This window comes from Lontra canadensis, unplaced genomic scaffold (genome assembly GCF_010015895.1).
Source record: "Lontra canadensis isolate GAN:19392208 unplaced genomic scaffold, GSC_riverotter_1.0 scaffold30, whole genome shotgun sequence".
NCBI lineage: Eukaryota > Metazoa > Chordata > Mammalia > Carnivora > Mustelidae > Lontra > Lontra canadensis.
The window spans coordinates 19199001-19226706 of NW_022631024.1; the positions used below are offsets into that span (position 1 = coordinate 19199001).

General features: G+C 60.3%; 1 protein-coding gene across 2 annotated transcripts in view; it reads right to left on the bottom strand.

Moving 5' to 3' along the window:
* COL5A1 (collagen type V alpha 1 chain) overlaps positions 1-7392 on the bottom strand; it is a 140055-nt gene extending 132663 nt beyond the window's left edge. For both annotated transcript variants that reach the window (XM_032866237.1, XM_032866235.1), the window contains exon 1: positions 6886-7392. In XM_032866237.1, coding sequence (XP_032722128.1) covers positions 6886-7012 — 127 coding nt within the window. In that variant the 5' untranslated portion in view covers positions 7013-7392. The remainder of the gene's footprint in view (positions 1-6885) is intronic.
* Positions 7393-27706: the final 20314 nt, after the last annotated feature.

The following is a 27706-nucleotide window of genomic DNA, read 5'->3' on the forward strand; positions in this document are numbered from 1 at the left end:
CACTCCCGGTCCTACACCCGCAGGAGGGCGCTTCTCGCTCGGGGGCGGAGGACCCGCCGTCTGCGAAGCCTCCACGTGCGCCTCTGCGGGATGGGACCAGCCGCACCCAGCGCAGGCTGGTGGGAGCCCAGCACGGCGTCTCACTGAAGGGGACCAGGAACCAGAGGAAGGACACAGCTGGGAAAGCGGCCTCGGTCCTCCAAGCAGCGCCTCCCTTCAAACTCACCCAGGGCAGGCCTCTAGCAACCTCAGGGCCGGACAAAACAGGCTGGACTCTGATTGGCCAGCGCGCCACAGGGCTGATAGGGGCCTCCCCTCTGATTGGCCAGTGCCCCGCCGGCTGGAAGGGGCCTCCCCTCCGATTGGCCAGTGCCCCGCCGGCTGGAAGGGGCCTCCCCTCCGATTGGCCAGTGCCCCGCCGGCTGGAAGGGGCCTCCCCTCCGATTGGCCAGTGGCAGCCCCACCTGCGGTGACCGGTCCACTCACTAGCCGCACGCCGCGCTTCGCCGGGACAGTCCCTGGTGCGGTGCGAGTCTGGGTCCCCCGCGGCCGCGGAAGCTCCCAGGCGGCCGGGCGCTCACCTGCTGCCCCCGCGCGCACCTGCCGCCGGGGCCGGCACAGACCGGAGCCGCGCGGGAGGCCCCACACGTCGGGCGCGGGGCCCGGCCTCTCGGACCCTCCACCGGGAGGAACGGCCTCCGGAGCTGCTCGCCGCTCTCGGTCAGCCTGCGCGGAGCGGAAGGCGACTGCCGCCGGCTTGCGGGGACGTTAAAGCGCGCGCTGTCCTGGTGTCCGTCCGGGTGGGATCGCGGCTTCCCCGCGCAGGCCCAGAGCTTCGGCCCCGCAGCCACCACGGCCGCCCGCGCAGCCACGCGGCTTGTGGCAGTCGGTGAAGCAGAGCTCACTGGGGTCCCGCCTGCCACGGCACCGGCCCAAGACCAGCCACGCAGGGCCGGCCGCCTGCCCAGCAGGTGCTGGAAGCGAAGGACCCTCGGGCTGGCGCTCAGAGACGTCGCAGCGCCCCGGGGGCTCTGTGCAATGGAAGTTTGGAGAAACTGGGTCAGACTGTGGTTCCATTTCCTGGGCCTGAGTCACCGAAGAATGGCGACACTTACTTCTAACTGGGGTTACCACTGAGGCTGGGGCTCTGCCAGAAAATACGGGGTGAGTCAAAGCTGACGGCCAATGCCTCAGACCGAGTGACCCCCACGACCCGCACCACGTAGCCACCACACCCCTCAAGCCACACACACCCCCGCACAGCCACACACACCCGCACAGCCACACACACCCCTCAAGCCACACACCCCCTCACAGCCACACACACCCTCACAGCCACACACCCCTCAAGCCACACACCCCCTCACAGCCACACACACCCTCACAACCACACACACCCCTGCACAACCACACACACCCTCACAGCCACACACACCCGCACAGCCACACACACCCGCACAACCACACACACCCCTGCACAGCCACACACCCCTGCACAGCCACACACACCCGCACAGCCCGTCGAGCATCCCTTCGTCCCATGAACGGCCCTCCAGCCACCTGGGACAGCGCCAGCACCGAGCAGCATCTGAGCCGGCAAAGTCCCCACCTGCGCGCCCCCCAGCGTGAACATGTCCAGGGCACCTGCCGTCACTCATGGTCACGTCACGGAGGCGGAAGACCAGAGTCCCGCGGGGGGATGTGGGCAGGTCCGTTCCCATCTCTGGACTCAACTCCTCCTTGCAAAGTGGGGGTGGCCCGAGGAGGAAGGGGAGCTACCTCCGCCCCTTGGCCTCAGCACCACGGATGTCCCGGTGAGCAGTCTAATAAACAGGGGACATTTCCTGTGTCACCACTTCTTCTGTTTCTCCCACGAGGGAGGCGCTAGTGTGACCGTCCACGGGAGAGAGAGGGACCCGGTCACGCAGCCAGCCAGCAAGCAGGACCCCACACCCACTGCCTTGGGCGTCCTCGGGGTCTGGGAAGGACTCACGGTGATAACTGGGCTCACTCCGTGCTCTGCACGTCATGCACCGAACCCCCACAAAGAACCCTGCAGGACCTAGGACTGCCACCCTCTTCTTAAAAATAGGGAAACTGAGGCACGGGGGTGCTAAACGCCCAGTTGGTAGGAGTGGAGCTGGGGTGTGGCTGCCCTGAGCATCACCCATGGGGTTCCCCATGCTGTGCCCCCAGCCCTGCAGGTCTGCCCGAGAGAAGAGACAAAGCCGGCTCCGCCTTCAGGATCTCAGGATCCCCGCGAGCCAAGCCAGGCCAGAGATCTTAAAAGGGACATTTGGCAGAGTGCAGACACCAGAGTGCCTTCTGCGGGGGGACCCACATACGGGAGGAGAGAAACTGCAGCACCTCATCGCCGCCCTCCTGGGAGTAAAAGCATCTCATCAAAGGGTGGGACCCAGCAGAACCTTGCAGGACCCCCACCTCGTGGCTCCCCAGCAGGCTCCGGGGCCGCGGTTCATCTCCGAGTCTCCCATCTGGTGGGGCTGAGGGGGCACCCATGGTAGGGAGGTCAATGTCACCTTGCCCCGGGCTGCCCAAACACAGAAGGTCCTCGGGAGACCATGAGACACAGGCATACGCAGAGACAGGACACGCAGACACATGGGTCCACACAAATCAGCATGTCACGCATGAGCACGTGCCCGACACGTACACCCAGAAACACGCACATGTGCCCAAGGGGCTTGTCAAGCATGTCCCAGATGACTCGTGCAAATGAACCAGGAGGCGACGTGGAGCCGATGAGGGGCGCACACTGACCCAGCCTGGGGGTGACAGAAGCCTCTGGGAATGGGGCCTCCTTGGACAGCCACACCTCCCTCTGCCAGGCGACTTCTGGGATGGGGAGCAGGGGTCACAGCGCGCTCGCTTGCTCGGTTCCTCGTGCAGAAATGCCGCCCAAACAGCAGCCATGGCGTGTCCTCCCTTACACGGGGCTCACACGACAGCGGGCAGTCCTCATGGCCACCCCTCAAAGCAACGCGGCCCATTTTCCAGATAGGAAAGATGAGGCAGGGTGCCTGGCCCAGACCAGCCACCCCGAGCGGGTCTCAGAGGCGAAACTCCGCAACTGTCCATGCCGCCCCCTGGGGTTCAGCCGTCAGATCCCCCACCACACCTAACTGCCTGTCCCCCAGCACAAGAACCCAGAGTCATGGCCAGAAGCCGCCCCCTCACCGCAGGCTGACACCGAGGCTGTCAGTTTGTCTGCAGAGCTCACCCAGCCACTCAGGGCACCAGCCTCGCATGCAGGTGCACAGAGGGTTAAGGAAGCTCCCAGGTCTCCGTCCATCCCCCCCCACCCCGCAGAGACCCCCTCTTTCTCACTGCAGCCACTTCTGAAGCACAGCCCTCCCAGGACAAGCGGAGCTGGGGGCGCCCTGCCAACCGAGTTAATGAGGGGCTTTCCAGCCAAGGGAAGCAGCCCCAGAGAACGCGAACACCAGAGCAGAGTTTGGAATGTCCTGCCAAGAAGGAGGAGAAGGAGGAGAAGGAGGGGCAGACGAGAGTAAAGCCAGAGGTGGAGGAGGGCACCTGCTAAGGAAGGGGAAGAAGAGGGCGGGAAAGAACAAGTTTGGCATCACCTCCTCCAGGAAGCTTCCCCAGATCTCCCCAGTGGGGCCAGCCTTCCCAGACTAAGTAAGGTGACACGTGACACTTGGCACAAAAATGAAGAGTGGAACAAAGCCCTGTGCCCCTGCCCAGAAGACTTAGAGCTCCAGCAGCAAGGAGCCCCGCCCCCTTCACCTCTGCCCTCCCATATCCCTCCGGGTCAGCCTGCGTGGAAGGCCCTCAGGGTCCAGCCAGGTCTTGAGGACGAGTGAAGGGCCAGTTAAAGCAAAGGAACGGGAGAGTGGAGACTGCAACCCATCTGGTCCCTCTGGAAGGCATTCCAGTGAAAAAGGAAGGAGGGGGAAGGGGGGAGGAGGGAGAAGAAGGGAAGGGGGGGTAGGTGGAGGGGGGACGGAGCAAGGGAGGGAGGGAAGAAGATAGGAAGGAAGGGGTGGAGGGAGGAAGAGGAGAGGGAGGGAGGGAGGGAAGAGAGGAGAGAGAAGGAAGGAAGGAAGGAGTGGAGGGAGGGGGGAGCAAAAGCAACACAGCCCTCACCCTGGGGCCACAGGGGGCAGGACCTCCCCACACTGCTTGGGTCACCAGGCCTCTCCCAGGGAGAGCTGATAAATGGAGGTGAAGAGGTGCCCCCCACCGTCCCCCCCTAAGTCTGAGGCATTGAGGTGTGGCCATGTCAGAAGCACCGGCCAGACAGACCCAGAATCTGGGGTCCCTCATCCTGCAGGCCTGTGTGAGGATCCAGTGAGATGACATGGCCAGGCAGGGGTCAGCACACCCATGACCAAGGTGACCAGGGCCCAGGGTCTGCAGGGGCAGGGACCCTGCTTTGCTCCTTAAATGCGGCCTGCGGGCTCCAGTGCGGGCTCAGCCAGGGTGCCTCAGGGGTGTTGGTGACTCATCCCTGACTCTCGGGGCTCACCGCTAGTCTGGCCTCTGCTGTCCTGTTATTAAGTGGGGGGCAGGGGGCAGTGGGCATCTGCTCCCCGCCCCCCTCGGCTCCACCCAAGCCGTGTCTGAGATCCAGGGAGGAGGCAGGGCCAGAGGGCCAGAAGGCAGGGGCGGGGCGGGCAGGCATCAGCTGTGCTGGGCTAAGGGCGTGGCCGCGGTGGCCGTCCAGAAATGTCTGAAGGGTGGGGTAACGGGGCAGGCTCTGGCCAGCACCCCAGAAAGGGCCCTGGAGCAACATCACAGGAGAAGGCCCTCTGGGCTCCAGCCCCAGGAAGACACTCCTGCCTGCAGCCCTGCCGGGTGGTCACACCGCTGGGCTGGGCAGTGACCGCCGCCGCAGCCCCTCCTGTCACTGAAGTCTGGACCCCGATGAGGGCAAGGAGGACTCCGGAGCTCCTCCCCGTGCCTGTTCTCTTCTGGGGAGGCGGGCGAGGGGGAAGGATGGAAAAGGGTGTCTCTCCAGCCAACTTGATTGAGTCAGAGGGAATTTAACCATTTCGCATCTGTCAAGCCCCGCAAAACTTGGACAACACTGCCCACAAAATTACTGCGAGAAGCAGTCACGTGACCAGAGCCGCCCAATGCCGGGCTGAGGAGATGACCTCAATTTCCAAATATTGGGGTCATGTTTCATTTCACATACTCTCCCTCGCGCCTTACAATGTTAACCGGCCCCAAATGCAATCTTACTTTTCATTCCTTCACACACTTGGCCAAGGAGAAGGCAGGAAAAAAGGGCCATGTTCAGGGAAAACTCGGAAAACATCTGGCGAGTCCCAAAATGGAGAGAAGAACAGGCTCCCGCTTCCTGCATCTGGGGTGCCTGGCCCCCCACACAGGACCCCCGCGCTGCCCTGCCCCAGACTTCAAAACCCATCCTACCCTGGGAAGTGGGGACAGGTCAGAAACCTGCTCAGAAAGGTGACTTTTTCACATGCTTTCCAACTGCCGTTCTGACCAAAGCCAACTGTGCAAGTTCTCGGCCCCTCTGCCACGCCTCTGCTTCCAAGGGGCCACCCTCGCCTTCGGGGAGCAGGACACTGTTAACACCCGGGGCCCCCTGACCACATCCCCCAGTGCACTGCAGGCCACTGACCTGGAGACCACGACTGTCCTCCACCTTCAGCTGATCCCCAGAGTCAGTCCAGGATTTTGGGCAGGTTACTGGCATCCCGGGCTTAAGACAGCAGGTCCCCAGAGCTAGGCTTGGCACCCCGTGTCTCCCCCAGCCCCATGTTGGCGGGACACACTGACTCCTGCTCATAGCCTTTGGCCCACCACACGCTCAACATGCCAGGAAAAAGGGAGAGAGTATCTTAATTGGCAAGCGGAACATGGAAAGTGATTCTTCCCACATGGTTTCAAATTACAAAGCGGAGGAGAGAAGGGGGCGGCAGCAGAGCCCTCCCTCCCGCCAGCTGGGCCAGCTGAGCCCACTGCCCCACCCCTGTGCCCCTCACTGTTCCTGACCTGGCACCAGCAGCCCCGAGCCTTGTCTCCCCACCTATTAATGGGGACTGGGCGGGGGCGGGGGCGGGGGCTGCTGGCGTCTGAGGCTGTGTGAAGACCCACTGCACAGGTGCTCACCAAGGTGATGCCTGGAATCCACTGTCCCATTGGGAGGCTGAGTGGGAGGGAGTGGGGAGCTGTGAGACTCCCCAAGGGAGAGGGCTCCCTCCACGTGAGACCTCTGGCAGGAGGAGTGCCCCATCTGGGCACCACCTGAACCACTCTGCCCGACCTTCACCATCACACACACAAAAAGACCAACCTGCCTCCCAGGGCGTCAGGAGGTTTGGGGGGGTGGGATTAGGAGCAGGGCTGGGCTACCAGCCTCCCGGCTCCCGGCCGGAGGGGCACTTAGTGGCCAGGATGGCAAGACTCAGAGGAGAGCAGAGACCGGGCCTGGCGTGTGCCTGGGGAGAAGGGCAGGGCTTGTGGGCTCAAGCCTCTGGGATCCCCCCACCAGCGACCAGTGTCCCCTCGCCCGGCAGCCCGGCCTGAACGGACGGGCTGTGACTCTAGGGGGCGACCCTTCCCCGTTTTCAGGAGAGGAAGTTGGGCAGCCGCGCGCGAGCGCTGCGGGAGAAGCTAAGTTTCGGGACAAAGTTTGTCGGCCCCGTGGACAGCCCCTCTGGCGGCTCCGACGCGGGGTCGTGCCCCGGCGCGCGCGACAGTCGCCCCCGGCCGGCCCTTGGGCGCGCGGGGCACCGCGCTGGCGCGTCTCCGTCCCCCGCGCTCACAGCCGGCCTTCGGGGAGGCGGCCCGCGCCCTCCCGAGCCCGGGGACAGCGCCAGGGAGGCCGGCGGGGCCGCGATGACAGCCGCCCCCGCGCCCGGCCCTTACCTGCGCGGCTCGGAGGCGGCGCCCACAGCAGCAGCAGCAGCAGCAGCAGCGGCGACGGCGGCGGGGACAGCAGCGGGGCGCCCGGGCGCGGCGGGCTGCGCGCTTTCCAGCGGGTGTGGACGTCCATGCCGGCGGGGCGCGGGTCGGGGCGCGCGGGGGCACGCGGGGGCGCGGGGCACGGCCCGGGAGGGAGCGGACTCGGCGGGGACCGCGCGCTTCAGGAAGTCATGGGGAGCCGGCGCCCGCGTTCTCTTTGTGGCGGCGGCTTCGGACGGGGCCGGCTGGCGCGCTCGCCCACGGGCGGGGGTCGACCTTGGCCCCGGGGCGGCCGGGACCCCACTCGCTCGCAGCCCGCGCCTCCTCGCCTCCTCCGACTCCTTCTCGCCGCCTCCTCGCCGCCGCCGCCCCGCGACCCGCTCCCCGTGGGCGCTCCGCTCGAGCGAGGTCGTGCGCCAGCCGCGGGGACCGGGAGTGCCGACCTCGCCTTGGGCGCCCTGCGCTTTTCCCCCCTTCGCCTCCCTCCCTCGCGCCGGGAAGGCACCCGCCGAGGCTGTCGCTCCCCCGCGCCCGCAGCAAATCAGAGCGCGGCGCCGCGCTCGGCCGGGCCGGCCCCCGCCTCCCACTGGGCGCCGCGGGCGCGGGGGTGGGGCCAGCGGGCGAGTCGCGGCGAGGAAGGGGCTGGCCCGGGGCCGGCGCGGGCGCGGGCGCGGGGCGGGGGCGGCGCCGTCGCCCCGCGAGTGCGCGCGGACGCGCCCCGCGGCCCACCCGGGCCCCCGACCCTTCCCGCCAGGGTGCCCGCACCTGGCCCACCCCAGGAGCCACACGGGCGGGACCCCGGGTTTGATCACTTTGGGTTAAAAAAGAAAAAAAGTTGCAGCGCGGCCCAACTTTTTCTTTTACGTGGAGGAGTTCCGAGCTCGTCTTCTGGGCGGAGACTGAACGTCTAATCCTGCCAGATCGGGGCGCCCAAGACTGTGGCCATCTCGTCTACCCGCCCAGAGGACCCGCCCTGCACCTTCCCCCTCCCTGCAGACTGGGCGCGGGAGCCCAAGTTAGGGTCTGACTTCCCAAGGGTCCCAGAAGGAGCTTGGAGGTTGCGCCTCTGGGATCTTAATCAGGGGCAGCTGGCGGGCAACCCCCCACTCCCCTCCTCACTTCTGCCTCGTCCCTGGTGACCCCTCTGCCACAAGAGGCAACCAGAGAAGATGCCCCCTGGGGAGGTGACAGCAGGCAAAGGAGTAGGGGTCAGGACCTGCTGCCCTGGGGACCGCTGTGGGGGCGCCTCCCCTCACTTCTTTAAGCCTTGGGGAGGTGTCCCTGGAGCAGCAGGCTGCCCCTTCCATCGGCCCCCAAGGCCCAGAAAGTCTCCCTTCTGGGAGGGCTGCCGAGCTGGTTCTTAGAGAAGGTGTGAAGGCGAATCAAAAGTTTTGTCCGCCCCACTGAGGCGTCCACCCCCACCCCCTCAGCCAACAGTTTTCCCGCCTGGGTGCTGGGACAGGGCTGGGGCCCGTCTCCCTATCTCCCGTTACATCTCCAGACTGGCGGGGCACTCCCCAAATGCCCTTAGTCCCCACCATTCGGGAGAAAGTTAACTGGGCTGGGACGGCCACATGTTGCTTCTTGAGGTGGGTGGTGGGTGGCGGCTGCCAGCTTACTGGCTGGTTCCCCGTCTACCCGGTGTGCCCTCCCATGTGCCCACAGAGCATGCAGAGGTGCGCGAGACAAACTAAGTAAAGCAGACTGTTCTTGCCGGTTTTTATCATTCTTTGGGGTTTTTTTGTGTTTTTAGTTTTTTTGCAACCTGTGTAAATCATACACGATTGGGGGAAGAGTGTGTGTGTGAGCTGTGTGCACGCATGTGTTTATGTATGAGGGAGGGGTGTGTGTGTGTGTTGGTAACGCTAGAGCTGGTCCTTTTATGCAACTTAATGAGACCTTCCACCTAACACTCCCGAGCCCGCAGCCCCCAGCCCTGTCTGGGTCCTAGCATGCCCCCCACCAGTGGGAAGGCCAGCCTCCCTCCTTGATCTGGGGTACTGACATAGGTCAGTGGCCTGGCTACTGGGAAACACTACAGACTTGGGGGTTCCAGCGTTTCCCCCAAGGACACAGGGCAGTCCCTCCTGGACACTCAGAGGGCCCATCAGGCACCCACCCAGCCTCCCTCTCTGCAGGGACAAGAAGGTTTGCAGCTCACAGCCCTGAGCAGACAAGACAGATGCATCCTGTCCTATCTCTGGAGATCAAGGAGCACGATGTCTTGGCCAAGCTGACAAAGGTGGGTTTCCTCTCCATCCAAGCCTGGAGGTAGGTCGGGAGGCAAGTTTCCATCCCACCAGGAAAGTCAAAGAAAAGGCCCCAAACTGGACGGCCTGACCCACCATCCTGGGGCTATAGGAGAACTTGACTGTCTAGATCACAGCTTGAACGCCGGTGGGCACGGTGAGACAGTCAGCAACCCTACAGGGGACGCAGCAGGGTCAGGGACTCACCCAAAATGCCAGCTCATCTGTGCCGGAGCCAGATTTCTCACACCAATTGCCCTTCGGGCCCGAAACACGTTGATCACCTCACCCAGATTCACACAACAGTGACGTTCTGTGACCCCCAAGCCCAGCATCCCCCCAGCCCCCACCCCGGCCCTCCCGCGACTGATTAAAATGAAGAACCAGTGAAAACTTCATTTAGCTCTTGGCTCTGGAGAGTCTGTGGTGAGCGAGACATCAGGGTCCTTTCAGCATGGGCCTGGGGGTGCCCAGACAGTCTGTCACCCACCTGTGCCGGAGCAGCCCCCCGTCTGCACGTGTCCTCCCTGCATCTTCTGTAGTTAATGCCAGCTTCTGCTCCCGCCCACCCCGGCGCCTGTGCTTCTAGTCATGGGAGGGACTCGCCACCATCCAGGGCTCTGTGCACCCCGGCCACTGTCACAGTACGTTTCCCACGGTACCCGGGGGACAGCGGGGCAGTCCAGGTGTGACCGGGCTTTGCAGCAGGGATCTAAGCGCCTGGCTCGCCCTTCTGCTGCTGGGAGCCCTTCTCACACACTGTGAGCAGAGGAGTTGTGGCTCTCCATGTGAGCACTGTGCCTTCTCTCCTGCCCCCCACCCTGGGGCAGTTTCACCCCCCGCCTCCCATCTTAAGGGGCCACTCAGCCTCTCAGAGTCATTGCCTGGCTGGGAAATGGCTGGCCCATTCCCAGAGGAACCTCCAAGGCAGCCGGTTCCTTCTCTCCTTCCCCTCTGCAGGCACCAGGCTGGGAGCCACCTCCCGGGCTGGGGCCCCAGTGGCAGCCACAAGTGAGTTCTCCCCAGAATTGTGCAGCCGGGGCGCTCAGCATGCTGGGCCACGCTCTGCCCACAGCAGGGGCTCCCTCCACACGGGGGCGGGGGCTGGTGCTATTAATCCTAGGGTAAGCTCTGAACAATTACTAGCCAAGGTCACCACTTTAAAGACCAAGGACACAGCATGTCCTTCGTCACGCCATTGTCAACACGTTCCTCATTCCACGAGGAGTCAGTGGAAGAGGGCAGGGAGAGGGCGGGGTGGGCCCAACAGCAGGCCCGGGCCAGGCTCCCCCGGCCAGCAGTCGGCGGGGCCGGGGCATAGACAGGGGAAGCCAGTGTCTGACCGTCCTGGGGCAGGAAGTCCTGAATGAAGGTGTCGCTGGTTCTTGCAGGCCTCTCTGGGAGTGCAGGCGGCCTTCCCCTGGCCCTGTCCCCATCCTCCGTCCTTGCCTGTCAGTGTCGGAACTCTTCCCAGAAGGACAGCGAGTCGTACTGAATGAGGTCACCCGAAAATGAAGACGACTTTTTTTTTTTTTTTTTTTAACTTTCATCGCCTCTTTAGAGGACTTGTCACCAGAGCCACCTCAGAGGCGCTGGGGCCAGAGATTCAGCACAGGAACGGAGGAGCATGGTCCGGCACACTCGACCGTGGCAGTCCCCGTCTGTGGGCCTTCTGGAGAAATCCAGGACGCTGTGTTTCCAGGACAATACGGGCATTCTGACGCCCACGGAGGTCCGGGTGGGACCACGTCCAGCAGGAGGGACCTCCGCTGGCATCTCGCCCTGGCTGCTGGTCCAGCCCTGCCCCTAGTCTCGCTCGTTTGGCCCACGGGGTGGAGCATCTAGTATGTGACGCTGGGTGGGGAGGGGGCAGCACCCAGGCTGAGGCAAGGCCGCCTGCTGTGAAGGCTCCTGAGTCCTCAGAGCCTCCTTTCTCCCTCCCTACCCTTCGCGGGATCCAGGAGCCCTGGCCTGCTTCAGGAGCCCCAGATCGAGAGGCACAGGGCGTGCGGAGGAACACGTCGCCATCTGCGTGACCGTCCGCGGGCGAGCAGGGGCGCCCAGGCGTCGTGGGCGGGAGCCGGCCCCGGAAGGCCACGCGGCCTCGCAGCTCCAGCAGGTCAGTGGACCAGCAGGGTGGCGTCCCCAGCCCGGCTCAGCTCACCGTCCGAACCAGACCGCGCAGTGGGCTGTGCGGGAAGAGCGGGCTCGGGGACTCGGGCTCTCGTGTTCGGGTCCTCGTTCCCCCCGCGCCCCACGGGTTTCCTCAGCTGGCTTCCCCACGGCGCTCTCCCCAAGCACGGTGAAACTCGCACGGCTCTGCGAAGGGAAGGCCTCTCCCCACGCCCATCAGCCCTCCGACGCCGGGCCCTGCGGTGTCTGGGAGCCCTCTGCCCCGAGCTCACACCCAGGACCCGGGCGCCACGACCGCCACGCTACCAGAGCAAACCAGTCCCGGCCACGGGCCGCCACCGTTCAGACCAAAGACGCAGCCTGCGGGAAGGAGGCCGGAGCTTTCGACGGAGCTTCGGGACCGGCCGAGCCTGGGAAGCAGGTTCTCCGCAGCCGGGGGCCGCCCCATCCCCATCCCTGTGGAGCCCCGGAACAGGGCAGCGTAACCGGCCGGCACGGGCCAGCCACACCGCGGCGGGTGAACCCGCTGGGCCGGCCCCCCGCTGGGCTTCGTTTCCATGTCCTGCTCGCGACGGCCTGGTGTGACCGAACCTCGGTGTTCCCATCAGGGGCCAAGTAAACTTCGCCGAGTGACAGAAATTGCAGGCGAAACAGCCCGTGATGGACACGCGGTAAGACTCCAGACACAGAGAGAGACTGCAAGCGCTCAGACAGCCGGATGAAGAGACGTGTCTTCCCGGCGCGACTGGCTGGGCTTCCCACCCTCCCGGAGAACGTTCTATAGATAAAAGCTGGGTTTGCAGCCCAGGAAAAAATGTCCCGTGGGAGCATCTCTTCAGTTACCTCTTGTGAAAAAGTATCAGGTGGAGAGAGCTGCCCGGTGGTCAGAGGGCCGTTCCCCAGATGCAAACAGCATTTCTAGATGCCTGTGGTCGCACCGGCGACCTTCCCCGGCCCATGACCTCACTTTGGAGGTAGGGGTCCGTGAAGCCCCGAGCAGACGGCCTTCTGGGCGTGCGGGGCTGACTCGGACCTCAGCCCCTCATGTCTTTAAACAAGGTTCTGGGTGCACCTGAGTGGTTCAGTTTGTTGAGAGTCTGCCTTTGGCTTGGGTCGTGATCCCAGGGTCCTGGGATCGAATCCTGCCTCAGGCTCCCTGCTCAACAGGAAATCTGCTTCTCCTTCTGCCTCTCCCACTGGTTCATGTTTTCTCTCTTGGTTCTCTCTCTCTGTCTCTCTCTCATAAACAAAATCTTTAAACAAAACAAAACAAGGTCCCATGTCCAGGGGCCACCATCAACCCACCATAGCCCTAGAGCTATCCAGTCGTCCCCACTGGTGAGCCTGAGAAGACACAGGAGCCAGCCACGGTGTGGGACAAGGGGTCAGTGGCACCTGCTGTGCGGCCCAGCGCCCATGCTGAAAACCTCTTGTACTTCCCATGTCCTGAGAGCAGGGGACGTCCCCAGCAGCGGGCTTGAGCTGGCAAGAGGACAAGGGAGCCCGGTGGAGGCCTGCGTGCGACGGCACATTGCCCGGGCGTGCCAAACACCGTCTGAGATTGTTGTTTTTTCCAGTAGGGCCTAGTTTTATTTGTTTTCATTTTTAGTATTAAATCAATGTTTTTAATGGAAATAGCTCCCGCATTAAATTTTCTTCCATAAGAGGAAGTAAAAGGGAATATAGAAATTTGAATGAGCCTCCCAAACTGGGCCCAACCCAGAAATCAAGCTCCTTTGCTCCCCAGAACCTCTGAGCCGGGCCTGTGCGAGGATGTGCATCGCGTCACATGCGGATCAGAATTCAAGCTCAGAGCATTTTTGGAAATGGGTGTCCAGCACCGTCGGGACTGTCAGTGGAGGAACCAAGGTCCCATTCCAGGCCCGTCCACCCTAGGATGCATGCTCTGCCCATGGCGCCTTCCTGCAAAAACAGCACAGATCAGCTCCAGCCTGCCCCTAGGAAGGCAGGGGCAGGGGTTCGGAACTAACAGGGGATCCCAGGTCCGTCTGGCCGTGTGAGGCTGACAGTGGTTCCCAAAGACAGTTCCAAGTCCTAATCCCCAGAACCTACAATGTGACCTTATTTGGGAAAAGGGTCTACACAGATGTGCTTGAGTTAAGGGCCCTGAGATAAGGAGATCATCTTGGTTTGGCCAGCGGGGCCCTAAATGGGGCCCTAAATGCCACAGAAGTGTCCTCAGAAGAGGAAGACGGGGGGTGGGATTCAAAACAGACAAACAAAAGTCAGGATGACAGGACGGCTCAGGCAGAGACGGCAGAGACTCTGCCTGAGCCCCAAGCCACAGGACATCTGGGGCCAGCAGAAGCTGAGGAGACCAGGAAGGACCCTGCACCGCAGCCTCGGCCAGGAACACAGGCCCGCGGACCCCTTGATCTTGGGCTGGGGGCCCCCAGAACGGGAAGAACTTGACTCTGTGTGGTCATTTGTTACAGGAGCCGTGGCCCAGCAGTATACGAGCCTCCCGGGGCCGCTGGGCCAGGTGGGCAGGCCCAGAGCATGGGGTACCTGGACAGGGTCTGGGGAAGTGAGGGTACCAGGTGGCAGGTGTGGCTTGTGTCCAGGCCCTTTCACTGACATGGCCCAGTGATTCCACGTCCTCCCCATTGGCCAAGGGAGGGCAGCTGTCCCCCCACTTGGCCAATGGGGTGGATATGGGAGAAGGCACTGGGCCTGCACCACCCTAAATGTGCCGCGTCTGGGAGGAGGAAAGGGTGAGCTCAGGGAGGCATGGGGTGGCCCTATGTCCGATGACAAGTGTCCTGTCAGACCCGCATGGTAGGGAGGCACTGGGAGAAAGGGGGAGGCCGTGTGACCACAGAGGCAGAGGCTGGAAGATGCCACCACAGCCCAGGGCCACCGCCGGGACTCCCAGGAGCAGGGAGGGGCCGGAGGGGCCAACTGCAAAGACAACGGATCTCTAGGGCCTGCGGCGCTCTGCTGTGGCCACCGTGGGACACAGACACCCTGGGCAGGGAGGTCCCCCACAACCCCAAAGCTTGAACATCTGAGAGGCCAGCTGAATGCTCCCCGAGCTGGGGCTGCCACAGGGTCTACCCTCAACGGCCACCGGTGGTGCCGGAGCTCCGAGAAGGCTGGTTCTGCAGCCCCAGCTTGCCGCGACCACCCCCTGGCCTACACGTCCCACCTCTCCGCTAAGGAAAGTCCAGACTCTGCGCCAAGGAAAACGAAACAGAGTGCGTGAGCCACGAATGAGACCCTGGGTCTGGCCTCTCTGGCTGCTGCCCCCGGGGGACACGTTCATCCACCAGGGAACCCGCCAAAGCCACTGCCCGCTTAGGAATTTCCCCCTCTGAAGCCCGAGGGTCCACACCAGTTTGGAAGCTGGGATCTGGCTCCTTGCAGGAGAACAAAAGCAATGGGGCCGCTGGCAAACGCTGGGTTGATTAGGGCCCCTTTATTTTAGTCAACAAGGAGATTTGTTTTAATGGGAACCAGGACACCCCCCTGGTTGCAGAGTTGTCCCCGCCCTCGGTCTCCACTACGGCTCCCTCCCCCGCCCCACCAGGCAGGACAGCTGGGAACTTTGTGGAGGGGGTGGAGGGAGGCTGGGGACGGTACCTCGGGCCTCTGCCCTGGCCCCAGCTCCTCTGCCCAAGAGCTCTCTATGGTGGGCATTGCCCCTCACCGTGGCCCCTGGCTGCCCTGCCCCCGGGGGACACAGGCTGACCCACTTCCCCAACTGGGGAGAGAGAAGCCCAGGAACACAAGTGCTTCCTGGGAGCCCCACGGACACCCCAGCCAGGACACTTCACCTCTCTCTGCCTCATCCGTAAAACTGGACCGTCCGAGGACCGTTGCAAGGATCTCGTGAGATAAAACGCACCCTCGCGGTGGGTCCCACATCTGCTAATGTCAAGCAGGCTTTGGCCAGGGTGTGGGAGTCAAACAGGAAGGCCCCTGGTGGCATGTCTGTTTCTGAACTGGCCAGCTGGCTGGCAGGGGCACCTGAGACACCAGGGAGGGCAGGCACCGCTTATAACCTCAGAGCTGGTAGGGGCCCCTTCCCCACGATCCAGTGGACGGCCCCTCTCTTTTACTCCTACAGACCCTGGAGAATCTAATCTTGACCCTGACTGTCTATCCTGAGGTCCGTTTACCTGCCACATATGTGAGGAGAGGCTCCACGTTGGGCTGGTGCTGGCGTGTCCAGGCTCGCAGCTGGCTTTGTAAAATGCACTTCCGAAAATGTGGGAGTCTTTACACCACGGAAATTGGCAGACGGTACAGATCTGGGTCTTTCTCCTTAAAGGCTTGGGCAATCACCATTTCCAGTGCCCCTAAGCAGGCACCTGACCTTGGTCTACTTCCTGGAGGCCCAGGAGGTGGCCGCCAACTTTCCCCAGAAGTTTTCAGGGACCTCTCCAGCCCTCAGGGGAGGACGGGAGGCAGGCTCTTCCCCTTATCCATTTTAAAAGCCCAGATTTCCTGTGGGGAGGCCATCTGCTTTCCTAAGAAGCTGTCTTTTCTAAACAACTGTCTTCAGATATTTAAAGGACCGTCCCCTGGAAAAGAAGTTCTTCCATGTGTGCCCAAGGGGCATAGAAGCAACCCTGGGCGGACATTTAGGGGAAACGTTTTCCTTTCATTCCACGTGCATGTCAGAGCTGCAGACCCTCCAGGGGATCTCCTGGTCTGAACCTCTCCAAACCCAGCCTAGTTCCAGAGATCCGTTCGCTGGGCGCAGATCCCTCCTGTGCTCTCCTGCCAGGCGTGCCCACCCCATCCCGCATGGCGACCCGCATGCGGCGGGAAGTCAATGCACGTAGACCGATAGGCCCCTTATTTGCATCAAGCTGCAGAACCACAAAGCTGGGCTACGTCCGAGGCCATCACCTGAGGTCCTCAGGAAACAGCCTTGGAGGTGGATTCCGTGTTACCGTCCTTGACTGAGGTACCAGGCACCGTAAGGCTCGCTGGCGCCTGTCCCTGTGGGGTCTGGGGCTGTGTTTGCAAACTATGAGCTTCCATTCAGACCAGCCACTGGACAGCCTAGATACAAAGCATGTTGTTTTGTTTTGTCCACTTTTCCAACACATTGAAACAACAGTGGATTTTAAACTGGGTTGATGGTCTTCGGAGGGGACAGTGATGCCTTTGTCTGCAGATCAATCTTCAGTTAATGTCACAGAAAACAAAAGTGACAGGTATCATCCAGGGCATGTAAAGGTCTTCTTCTGTTTCTGGCTGTTTACAATGGATACGATGCTTTCAACACATCTTGCCTTGTGTCCTTCTCCAGAAAATCAGAGGAGGAGCAAAGACGACATGTGGAGGCCCCTCTCAGTGCCGTGCACCCCTAAGCCCCGGGCTCCCAGCCGCTGGGCGGGACTGTGTTCTCATGGAGAATGAACGGCTGCCTCCCAGACACCCAAGTCAGGGCACACTGCCCAGGAACTGAGTGTCTGTGGAGGTACTCAAGACACGAAATCCCCTTTTATTCTTGCAACAAGCCTAGAATGTGGCAGCTGTCACCTCTGCCTCATGAACGAAACCCAAGGCTTAGGGAAGGGAAGAAGCGTGTGGTCTGGGATTTGGACCAGCCCCGCCGGCTCCACAGCCATCGTCTTGTCTCCGTCATTACCCTCGCTCCCCATGCCCTTGCCACTTGGGGCACCCGAACTAGTTGTCTCTGTGCCGAGGCCCCTTTTAGGCTTGAGCCAGGGTCAGGGAAACACGGGCAGGCTTCCGTTCCAATGCACACGGAGTTGTGAGTTTGAGTGGCTGCCGTGTCTCTTTGCGAAAGCATCAGCCTCGGGGGCAGAAGGGCCTGTGGGGTCAGCTCGTTGCCTAATTCCAGTGGCTGACCTACTTTTCCTCCTCCTCTTGGGGGTGAGGCTGCCTGCTCCAGAGAGACTCTGCCCCGTCTGCTGTACCCTCCAGGCGGCATGAGTCAACGGGCAGGAAGGTCCTTGTCACTCTGGGCACTGAGCAGCTGAGCCTGGATGCCCCACCCCCACCCCCTGTTCTGGAGGCACTGGGACAGCTCCCATTCCCTGCTGGGACAGACTCTTCCCAAAGGCCAGAGTGTGGGGAAGTCACAGGCGCTGTCGCCCACTCCAGCCCACGGGCAGGCCCAGCCGGGGACAAAAGGCCATAGAGGGTGCCATACGGGTCTTGAGGCAGGTGAACCCTGGCCTGTGAGAGCCTCATTCAGATGTAAACAGGAGGAATTTGGAGTCCGTTGAGCAGAATGCCAGAAAGCAGGATTGGGGGGTGTCGGCCCTCCTGAGACTGCGTAGCTGCTGCTGGAGCATTTCTGAAGTATTCTAGAGGCTTCCGGAAAGCTGACGGTTCCTTTCTGCAGAGACATGAAAGGAGGTAGAGCAGACGGCTGGCTAAAATTTTGGTCCCATTTTTTTAATAGGGTTTGGCTTTGTTTTTCACCACCACTGTCCCCTCCACCAGTTCTGAGAAAAGAAGCTCTGAGAGACGTCTGAATGCCCAAAAGTGAACCAGTGCTGCAGCCCCCCCGCCCCCCCCCCGTGGTGGGGCATGACATTAGGGCCACAGACGACGCGCGGCTGCTGAGACATCCGTTTAAAATGCATTAAAACCCAAGACAATCTCAAGTCCAGCCCTCGGTCGCACGAGTCCCACGTCAAGCGCCCGATGGCCGCGGGCGGCTGGTGGCCACCGGTGATGCAGTGCAGACACGGGAGCTTCCCACCCGTGCGCAGAGTTCTACTGGACTTTGGACAGTGTAGGTCCAGAACCCCAACGGGCCCACAAGCCGGGACACGGCCTTAAAACGCAGAGCCCTTGTTCCACCTCTGGAGGTCCCGCTCAGCGGGGCCCAGATCCTAAAGCTGGGGATTCGAGTGTTTAAGAAGCTGTGGGTAAATCTGATGAGGGATACAATGAGCAACAGACACCCGTGGCCTCGGCGTGCCACACCCCTGTCCAGGGAGCTCTGGCTCCAAGATCTCCCTCACGGATGCTCACATCAACTGATGAGGGCTGGCCCCAAAGGCTCGGCCGTCTTCCACGTGCACCTCTATGGCTTCGTCTGCGGAGTGAGGGGCTCCAGCCCCCTGGATGGCCGTGGCGCAATCCGGGCTCGCAGCAACACAGACGTAGTCATTTCCATGTTAAAACCAGTGGCTCCGAAACACGGTAATTGCCATGGAGCTCAGCGTGAGCCCTGTCTACTGAAAAATAGCCTCAACCCTCCAGAATGTTTTAATGGAAATGACTTTCAAACACAGAGAACTGGCAAGGGAGCCAAAAACCAGTTTCTTGAAAATGACTCATGCAGTCTGGCCCGCATCAGGCCGTTGGTCCCTGCACAACTGATGCTTATTTCTGTCCATTCAGAGTTTGGAGTCTGCTCGCGATTCGTTTGAGTTCTGGAAAATCCATCAGCGCGACCCAGAGCAGGGCTCTGAATGTCCACAGCTGGCCCTGCCAGCAGGGCAGCCCTGGCCTTCCTCCTGCAGCTGGCCGGCCACGGCCAAGGAAGCGTCCTCGGTCACCAGAGCTCGCGGCGGTCCCCGTCCACAGCCAGCCTCTCTCCCATGACCACATGCCCCAGACGCTGTCAGATGGCTCCGGGCTCCCACTCAGCTATCAGAGGGCTGCAGAACAGCAGCCTGGGCTGGCACAGAGCACAGGCCCTGCCTTTGAGGGGCTCAGTCTGCAGCTCACTGCTGTGCACCCCAAGAAGCTCCATCTGAGAAGCTGGAGAAGCGGTGTGTGTCCGCGGGAGGCTGAAGTAGTTCTGGAAGGAGAAGGGGGGAGGGGGGTAGGAGGAAAAGAAGGAGGGAAGGAGAGAGAGGGAGGGAGGAAAAAGGGAAGGAGGGAAGGGAAGGGGAGGAAGGACGTGAGGGAAAAGGGGAAGGAGGACCAGGAGGGGAGGGAGGGAGGGAGGAAGAGGGAAGAAGGGAGTGAGTGGGGAGAGGGAGGGAGAGAGGAGGGAAAGGGAGGGAGGGAGAAGAGGGGGAGGGGGAAGGATGGAGGCCAGGAGGGGAGAAGAGGGAAGAGGCCAGTCAGGGAGGGGAAGAGGGAGGGAAGAGGAAGGAGGGAAAGGGAGGGAGAGGGAGGACAGGGAAGGAGGGAGGGGGAAGGGGAGGGAGGGAGGGAGGAAGGACAGAGAGCGATGGATGGAGAGGAAGAAGGGAGGGAGAAGGGAAGAAGGGCAGGGGTGGGGGGAGGGGGGAAGACGCTTGCCCAGGAAGAAAGGCCTCGCGGAATGGATGCCAGGCCGGAGGCACAGAAGGCCCCTGAAGAAGGAGGAGTGGACAAGGCCATCCAGGGCGCTGTGTGGGCATCAGTGTTTTGAGGGCGGGAGGGCACAGGAAGTGAGGGTGGCCGTGGGCTGTGAACCACGAAGGGCCGCATCTGCCCGCAGCGGTATGACTATTGTCCCCCAGCCGCATCAAAGTGAACCAGAAGCACAAGCCAGCTTTCTTCCTCAGCCCTGCTCCCCAGGGTCGAGCACGGGGCCCAGCACGCCGGAGCCTGACGGGGACCAGACTGAGCAAAAATCCCGCGGCGGGGTCGGGGGTGCGGGTGCAGCTTGTGCCTCTGCAGCCTGGGAGCTCCTGAGCCAGAGGCCCTGGCAGGGTCAGCCCCCAGCAGGGTTGGGTCCCCATCACCCCACGCTCCGTTCTGGCTGCGTCCCCGGACGCAGATCTGGCCCAACTCCTGCACAGAGCGGAAGCAGGCTTCTCGACAGCCGGTTCTCAGCCTCCTGATGCCCACACGGGGCCCAGATGACTCCGTCGCAGGCCGCCCTGCACCCTGGAGGGACGGAGCATTTATCCCCGGATCCACCCACCAGACGCCCACAGCTCCCACTGGAGGCAAAGCACAGCCTCTCCAGACATTGCCACATGTCCCTGGGGGCCGGAGGCCTTCCATGAAGAGCCACTGGTATCCCTGGACTTGGGGTGAGTCCTTGGCTGCCCTTTCCAGCAGCTCACAGAACCCCCCAGCTGTGTGCCCGCGTGTGTGCCCACACCCAGGGCGCTCTCCGGGGAGAGGGACTGGCAGGTGCTCACAGGCGCACAGCCCCTACAGCTTCAGACCCGTGATCTAGAAACGCCAGGGACTTCCTCCATGAAGCGTTACACGGTAAACACTTTTGGCATTGCACGAAAATCTGCGCGACCACACAGCTCTGTGGGCGTGGCGGAAACAGTCACAGGTCATAACTAATGACGGGTAGGACTGTGTCCAGGCAAAACTTTATTCATGGACCTTGAAATCTGAATTTCATAGAATTTTTATGTGTCTGAAAACAGTCCTCGTCTCCTCCTTCTTTGAACTGACCAGCTGAACGTGGAACCACCTGGGGCCCGGGGAGCACGCACGAGTAGCAGCTGGCTCTGGCCCATGGGCTGCGGTTTGCTGAGCCTGCCCCAGGCGCGGGCTTTTCCAGCGGTGCCAGTGGTCTGTCCCGTCTGACGCCACAGTGGCCTTCCTGAGACAACCACCCCAAAGCTCCACTGTGGCCTGTCCTGGGACCATGTGCCCTGATGTGGGGAGGCTCGCCCCGTCGGCTTCCGTCCCGGGACATCCCAGGACACACAGTTCTCTCCCTGGAGCAGGAGTGGGTATCTGGAGACGAGCGGGAAGGGATGGACATTAACAGGAAAAGAGCTGCATTAATCAGTAATCCTTAATCAGTGTGTTAATCCGGCTTGGTGAGAAAGGTCATCAAAAATGTGACAGTGATGGCCGGGCCACTGCTTATCAGAACCGGGGCCACTCGGCCTGACAGGAGGGAAGGTCATTTGTCTGCCAGGCCCGACTCAGCAGCTGTGCTGTCCTGCCCTCGAGCACAACGCTACAATGCTGGTCTGCGACACCCTCACCCCGAAAGGGTTCTACCCTCCCGGGACCGGCTGCCCTATTTATAGCTCGGCCCGGGCCCTCTCAAGATGGCAATTTCACGCCCATCCATCAATCTGCCCTTCCAAACTGGTACTTGTAGGTCCACAGAGAGAGTCCCAAGAACCACAATTACTAGACTCTCCATCTGGGGTTGCTGGGGTGGGGTCACAATTAGGATTCCAGAAAGGCTGTGGCCCAGGGCTTTGTCCGCGGGCAGGACACGTCGGCTGTGGGCAAGAGTGGAGGCCCAGAGGTCGCGTGGGCCGGCCGCCTCCAAGACCAGGCCCGGGCAGCCCTGTGCCCTAGTGAGCTCCACTAGCCAGAACCCAGGAGCTCGCGGGGACCTGGGATGCCCTGACCGAGCCCCACGGTGCGTGAGCGTGGCGCAGGCTCAGCCCCTAGCATGCCACACAGGCGCACGCCCCGCAGCTCCCCACGGCAAAGGGGCCGGGAATCCACGTCTGCGGACGGCTCACACAGTCGAACTCCTGTCCTGGATTCAGACAAGACACGGGGCCTCCTACGAAGGATTTGCCTATCAGTACGAAGAGCCGAGTGGGTCCTAAAAACACTGCCAGCTGGGGGTGTGCACCACACTGGAGCCACCTGGGGGTGGTGGGGATGCAGGTGAGGGGCACCCAGTTCGGGCTGCGCATCCAGTGCCAGATCAGCCTGACCGGAAGTCAGGCCGGGCACCAGCCCAGCCACGCGCTGGCTAGGGACCTTGGCCCGTCACTCGGCTGCTCTGGGCCGGCTTTCTCTCGGCCCTAAAAGGGGCAATTGCACTAGGCGATCTGGGGTCCGATCCCACCCTTCCCAGCCAATGCAGCCCACTCCGGAGTCCTTCCCAAGCCCGGCCCCACGCATCAGAGAGGACCGTCCGGAGCGACCAGTGAGCTCTGCCTTCAGACAGCTGTGGTTCAAACCCTGGCTCCCGTGTGCCCCACAGGATGCGTCCTTTGTGAGCCTGTAGGTGAGGAAGACCCCAGGGCCCCACAGATGTGTGTCCAGCAGATGGGGTCCGGTCACCTGCAGAACGGGCTTAGGGCACCTCTCTGAGGGCCCACTTCCTCCTTGGCCCCTCTAGTCCCAGGAAGGTTCCCATCTGGCCTTGTCTCCACAAAGCAGTGTTTCTCATAAGCCGGCAGGTGTCGGGGCAGTTCCTGATAAGCCGGGGAGCCCCACGCTGATAGTCGGTCTTCCCACAGGTCCCTCCAGCCCACACCAGAGGTGCTGGCGGGAGGCAGCCCATACACTGCAGGGAACCGCCCCTGGGTGACCCTGCCCCGCCCACGGAGGGGAGCCTGGATGTTGCCAGGTCCTATCTAAGCTGACAAAGGGCACCACGAACGCTATCACCGGGTCCCTATGTGTCCCTCCAGCCCTCGGGCTTGTGGGACAAAGCCAGCCTCTCCCACCCTGACCCAGCTCGGGTTCTGAGGCAGGTGGTGAGCCCCGGCAAGCCCCTGGCGAGCCCCTGGGGCTTACAGTATGGCCACCCAGTCCAGGAACTCCAGGGTCACATGCCCACCAGGACCCCCATACATCATGACAGTCTGCCGTGGTGAAGACAAGAGGCACCATGGGTATCCCGTGAGGTCTGGGTAACCCCCAACTCTGCCACTGACTGTAGGCTGATGGCGACGTCCCGCCACCACGTCCTCAGATTTCAGCACGGAGACCAGCACCACCCAGGGCAGGGCACTCAGCAGAGAAGCAGGAGACGTGGCTGCGCCCCCATCCCCACCCCGGGGCGGCCAACACCCAGCACGAGGCAGGGGCGCAGGTGGGGCCGGGCCTGGGGCAGAACGGCCGCCCACTCACCACGCACCCAGCCAGGTCCCCTACCTCCACTTCCACACGTCTTTTCTCATGCCCTCCCCTCGGAAGCTGGACTATCCCTCCAGGACCTGGGGCCACCCTCAAAGCCTGCGTGCCCCTCTCCCCTCCACAAAGAAGCCAAGGCCATGTGCGGGTCTCGAACTGCCTGGATTGGCCCACGCTGCCTTCTGAGCAAGGAGGGCGAGGGGCCTGGACCCTGCCTGGGAACCACCTGGCCGCCACGTCCACCCCGGTCCCCGGGCGGCCAGGTAGGCGAGGCACGTCTGAAAGTCCTGAGAAAGGGAAGTGAAGGAGCCTTAGGACAAACAAATGTTGGTGAACTTGAGGAAATGGAAAACATCGACTCCGTTCCCTGGCAGGAGAACCAAGAGAAGGGCTGAACAGAGCCAAGGAGGGTTCCGGCCGGCCCGGCAGGCTCGGAGCAGCTGGTCTGAGCATCAGGCACGGGAGCCAGAGCTCAGCATCCCGGCCGACGTGCCCCATGTGTGCAGGCCTGTGGGACGCTCATAAAAGCCACTGGTTCCGGGCTGGAGAGGGGAGCGGCGCAGGGGTGAAGGACAGAGAGCAGCACAGGAGGCCCTGCAGCTAAGCTCTGCCATCCCCGGGCCACCCGTCTGGGATCTGCTAAGGCTACAGGGGCGGGGAGGGGAGGGTCTGCTCCCTTCTGCGTCTCCAGAGACGACACGTCCAAGAACTCGAGCTGGGCTCTTGCAGGCAGGGAAACGACAGACAGGCCCTGTGCTTCGTGAGGCCATGAGGCCGGCAGAAGGAAGGGCTGCAGGACTTCACCCTCAGGGCAGGAGGGTGCCATGGGCGGCAGGGGAAGGAACTGCCGTCTGAGCCACTGGGAGGCTTGGGCTGCAGTCACAGAGTTGAGCTAAAGGCCCGGGACCGAGGGGCACAACAGTCTGGGGGGGCAGACAGGGGTTAAAGTAAGGCGGCTACAGGGCACCTCCGAGGCCCGTGCGCCCTCCAGGTTTCCGTGCTGCCCTCCTGGGCCCCAGGCAGCCCCCGGCATCACACCTTACACCAGGGCCTGGAGGCCCAAGAGCACTAGGTCTTTCCAAGGACTGTTTGAAGAGCTCAGGACAGGCCCCGGGACTGCCGCTCTGCCAGAATTCCTGGCCCTTCCCGCCCCAGTCAGAGGAGACAGGAGCAGAATCACCATGACTGGCTGGGGCAGGGACGGGGCCAGGTATGGGGCAATGCTCAGGGGCCACCAAAGACCCTCGTGGCCTCCCCTGTCTGCTGGTCCCGTCACCGCCGAGGAGCCAGCTCTCTGGACACTGAAGGACTTCGGCCATGCCCATGTGCCCTTGCTACTCCTGAACCCAAGCTTGTGCCTCCTACCTCCCACCTCTGGCTTCCCCACCCCGGCAAAGTCATGCTGTGAACGCCACTCAGGGCCACGGGCAAGCATCCAGGAGCTGCACCTGCAGATGGTGATGCCCCACAGGGACCCCACGATCCACAGGAGCAGAGCCAGAGGGTAGAATCTTCCCTCTCCCTCTAGAGGGAGCAGGCGTCAGGATTCCCAAAGCTCCAGCGGGCTGTAGCCCCAAATCCACTTGTAACACATGGGTCTTTGCCTCAAAGTAGCACAGCTGCATTCCCTGAGCACGTGGACAGCACAAAAGGGTACGAGCTTCCAAGAATCAGTCAACAAGAAAGAGCCATGCAGGAGGCCGCTCATGCAGTGCTCAGTAAGTGGGGAGCCCCAGAACGTGAACAAGCTTGTCCTAGCGACACCTTAAAGAAAACAATGGCTCTGGGCCCAGATGGTTGTATGGCCGCTCTTCCAAACACTCGGAACCCTTAGTGGAATTCAATCCCACTAGAACTCATTATTCCCAGGCTATGCACATGGCTGCAAACCACAGAAGGAATGCAAGATTTCAGGTCACTTTACAGAACTGCATAGTCCTTCTGCCGAGATCAAACAAATGGAAAAGAAAAAGTAGTGCCTGAGTGCTTCTAGGGGTCAAATTCTGCCTGAAGCACGTTATTTGTCGAATGGCATGGGTAAAATTACTGTCGCCCACCTTACATAAGGGAAACTGAGGCACAGCTGGGGTGAGTCAGGAGCAGAGTTCAAACCTGGAGGGCACACACCAGAGCCTGCACCATGACAAACAGCCTCACCTATGAATTTAGATGGAAAAATCCTGAATAAGAAGAGGAGGAGATCAAATGAGTAGCATGTTAGATGATTAATACACCAGAACCAGGTAGGAATATCAGAAGATCATTCCTGTCTTTGTAAATTTTAAAAAAAAGTTTTCATTAAACATTGGCTTGATGAAAAAATTACAATTGTTAAGTAATTGTCACATACCACCAAAGAGTACAGCAAAGACCCACACCCCAATTCCCAGGGGAAGACACAGGACATTGCCGTCTGTGCCCTCAGCAGCCCTCTGCTTTCTCTCTCAGGGGCTTCTTCCCACCTTTCATCCCACCATGCCCTTTGTGCTTCACCTCACAACTTTTATCCCAATACGCTGCATTTACGCGCTCTCGGAATTGACAAGTGATATCTTGCTGTGATTTTTCCTCCTCCTGCACTTTTTAAAAAGATTATATTTATTTGACAGAGAGAGAGAGAGAGAGAGACAGCAAGAGCAGGAACACAAGCAGAGGGAGTGGGAGAGGGAGAAGGAGGCTTCTCGCCAAGCAGGAAGCCCCATGAGGGGCTCGATCCCAGACCCTGGGATCCTGACCTGAGCCGATGGCAGAGGCTTCACCGACTGAGCCCCCCAGGTACCCCTCCTCCTGCATTTTTGACCAACCCTTTACTTCTGAGATCGTCTGTTCCGTTAAAGGCTGTCTGGCATCTTCACTCTTGCACAATACTCCATTACATGAATCTAATACAACTTCTGTGCCCATTCCCCTGCTGGTGGACATTCAGATGATTTTTCACAGTTTGTCACTGTGAACAGTTCTTCTGCAAGTGCTCATGGGTGTACATCCTGAAGCCACACCCTGTCATGGATCTGCTGGGTCACAAGATACTATCCTACCTACTCAATGTGACGTCGTATGCTTGACTGTGTTCCACAGCGACTGAACCAACTGACGTTCCCAGGAGCTATCGCAAGAATGTTTGCTATTTTCCCTCCTCCTCAAAATTGATATTTCTGTGATTTTTCATTTTTACATATGGTAGATGTGAAAGCATACCAGTTTTTTTTATTTATTTTGCACTTCCCCATTACTAATGATATTGAATGCCTCTCATTTTCTGAACCAAATCCAGTCGGTCCTGTATAAGCTTATTTCTAGAGCCTGTGTTTTGGTCCATCAGTCTGTCTCTGGTTGCCCCGAAGCCCCACTGCCTGAAGGACGGTTAGCTTTATAATGAGTCTTGAATGTGGGGGGTGTAAATCCTCTTTCTCTTCTCCAAAACTATTTTGGCCATTTACTCTAGGCCCTTTGTGTTTCCATCTAAACTTTAGACTTAACTTATAAGTCTCCATAACAATCCTTTTGTCAGTCCACTGTTCTCCTTTATCAGCTTTTCAGCTAAATGGAGACTTTGGAAATTGCAATATGGATTCTTGATTTGTTACGGTCTTTCAGGCACGTCACAGTCAAAAATGCTAAATATCATAAATGAAATCTTAAAAGCAGCCTGTGGGGCGTGTGTAATGGAAAGAGCCCGTGCTCTTCCAAGCAGCAGCAGTGAGCATGACAGCTGACTTTTCAGCTCAACTATGGAAACCAATAGACAATGGAATGGCATCTTCAAAATCTTGGCAATACAGAATTCTATAACCAGTGAAAATAGTCTCACAAATTGGGATAAAATAAGGGATCCTGGGTGGCTCAGTTGTTAAGTGTCAGCCTTTGGCTCAGGTCATGATCCCAGGGTCCTGGGATCAAGCCTCACACCGAGCTCCCTGCTCAGTGAGAAGCCCACTTCTCCCTCTCCCACTTCCCCTGCCTGTGTTCCTTCTCTCACTGTCTCTCTCTCTGTGTCAAATAAATAAGTAACATCTTTTTAAAAAACTGAGATAAAACTGTTTTCTTTAAAAAAAAAAAAAAAAGGATTTTGTTTATTTGAGAGAGAACAAGTGAGAGAGCATGAACAGGGGTAAGGGCCAACTCTTCGTTGAGCCAGGAGCCTGATGCGGGGATTGATCCCAGGACCCCAGGTCCATGACCTGAGCCAAAGACATATGCTTAACCGACTGAGCCACCCAGGCACCCCTACAGAGGTTTTCATATAACAAAAAGAAAGCTTCAAGAGTTTGTCACCAGGATTTACAAACTGTAAGAAATGGTGTAACAATGCAGAACCAAACAAACTTTATGGCACAAGAGGGTATGGGTGTAATGGAGTGAAACTGGTGTCAAGTTCTTGCATTTCAGGGGAAGTGACCCTAATAAAGATTCTTTTGTCTCAAGTCTGTTCATCTGATATTAATCTGTCATTTTTCTTATTATTAGTGTTTACTTGGTCTATCCTTATGTTTTAGATATCTCTCTTCCAAATAACTTATAACTGGATTTCCAAAAACTATGGCTTAGCAATCTTTATCTTTTAATTGAGTTTTTAATCCATTTACACTCATTTTAATCACTGATGTATAGATTCATTTCTGTCCTTTATTTTGTATTTGTCTTGCGTCTTTTCTTTTTCTTCTCTCTTCTACTTTCTTCCTGTTGTTGATTTTATT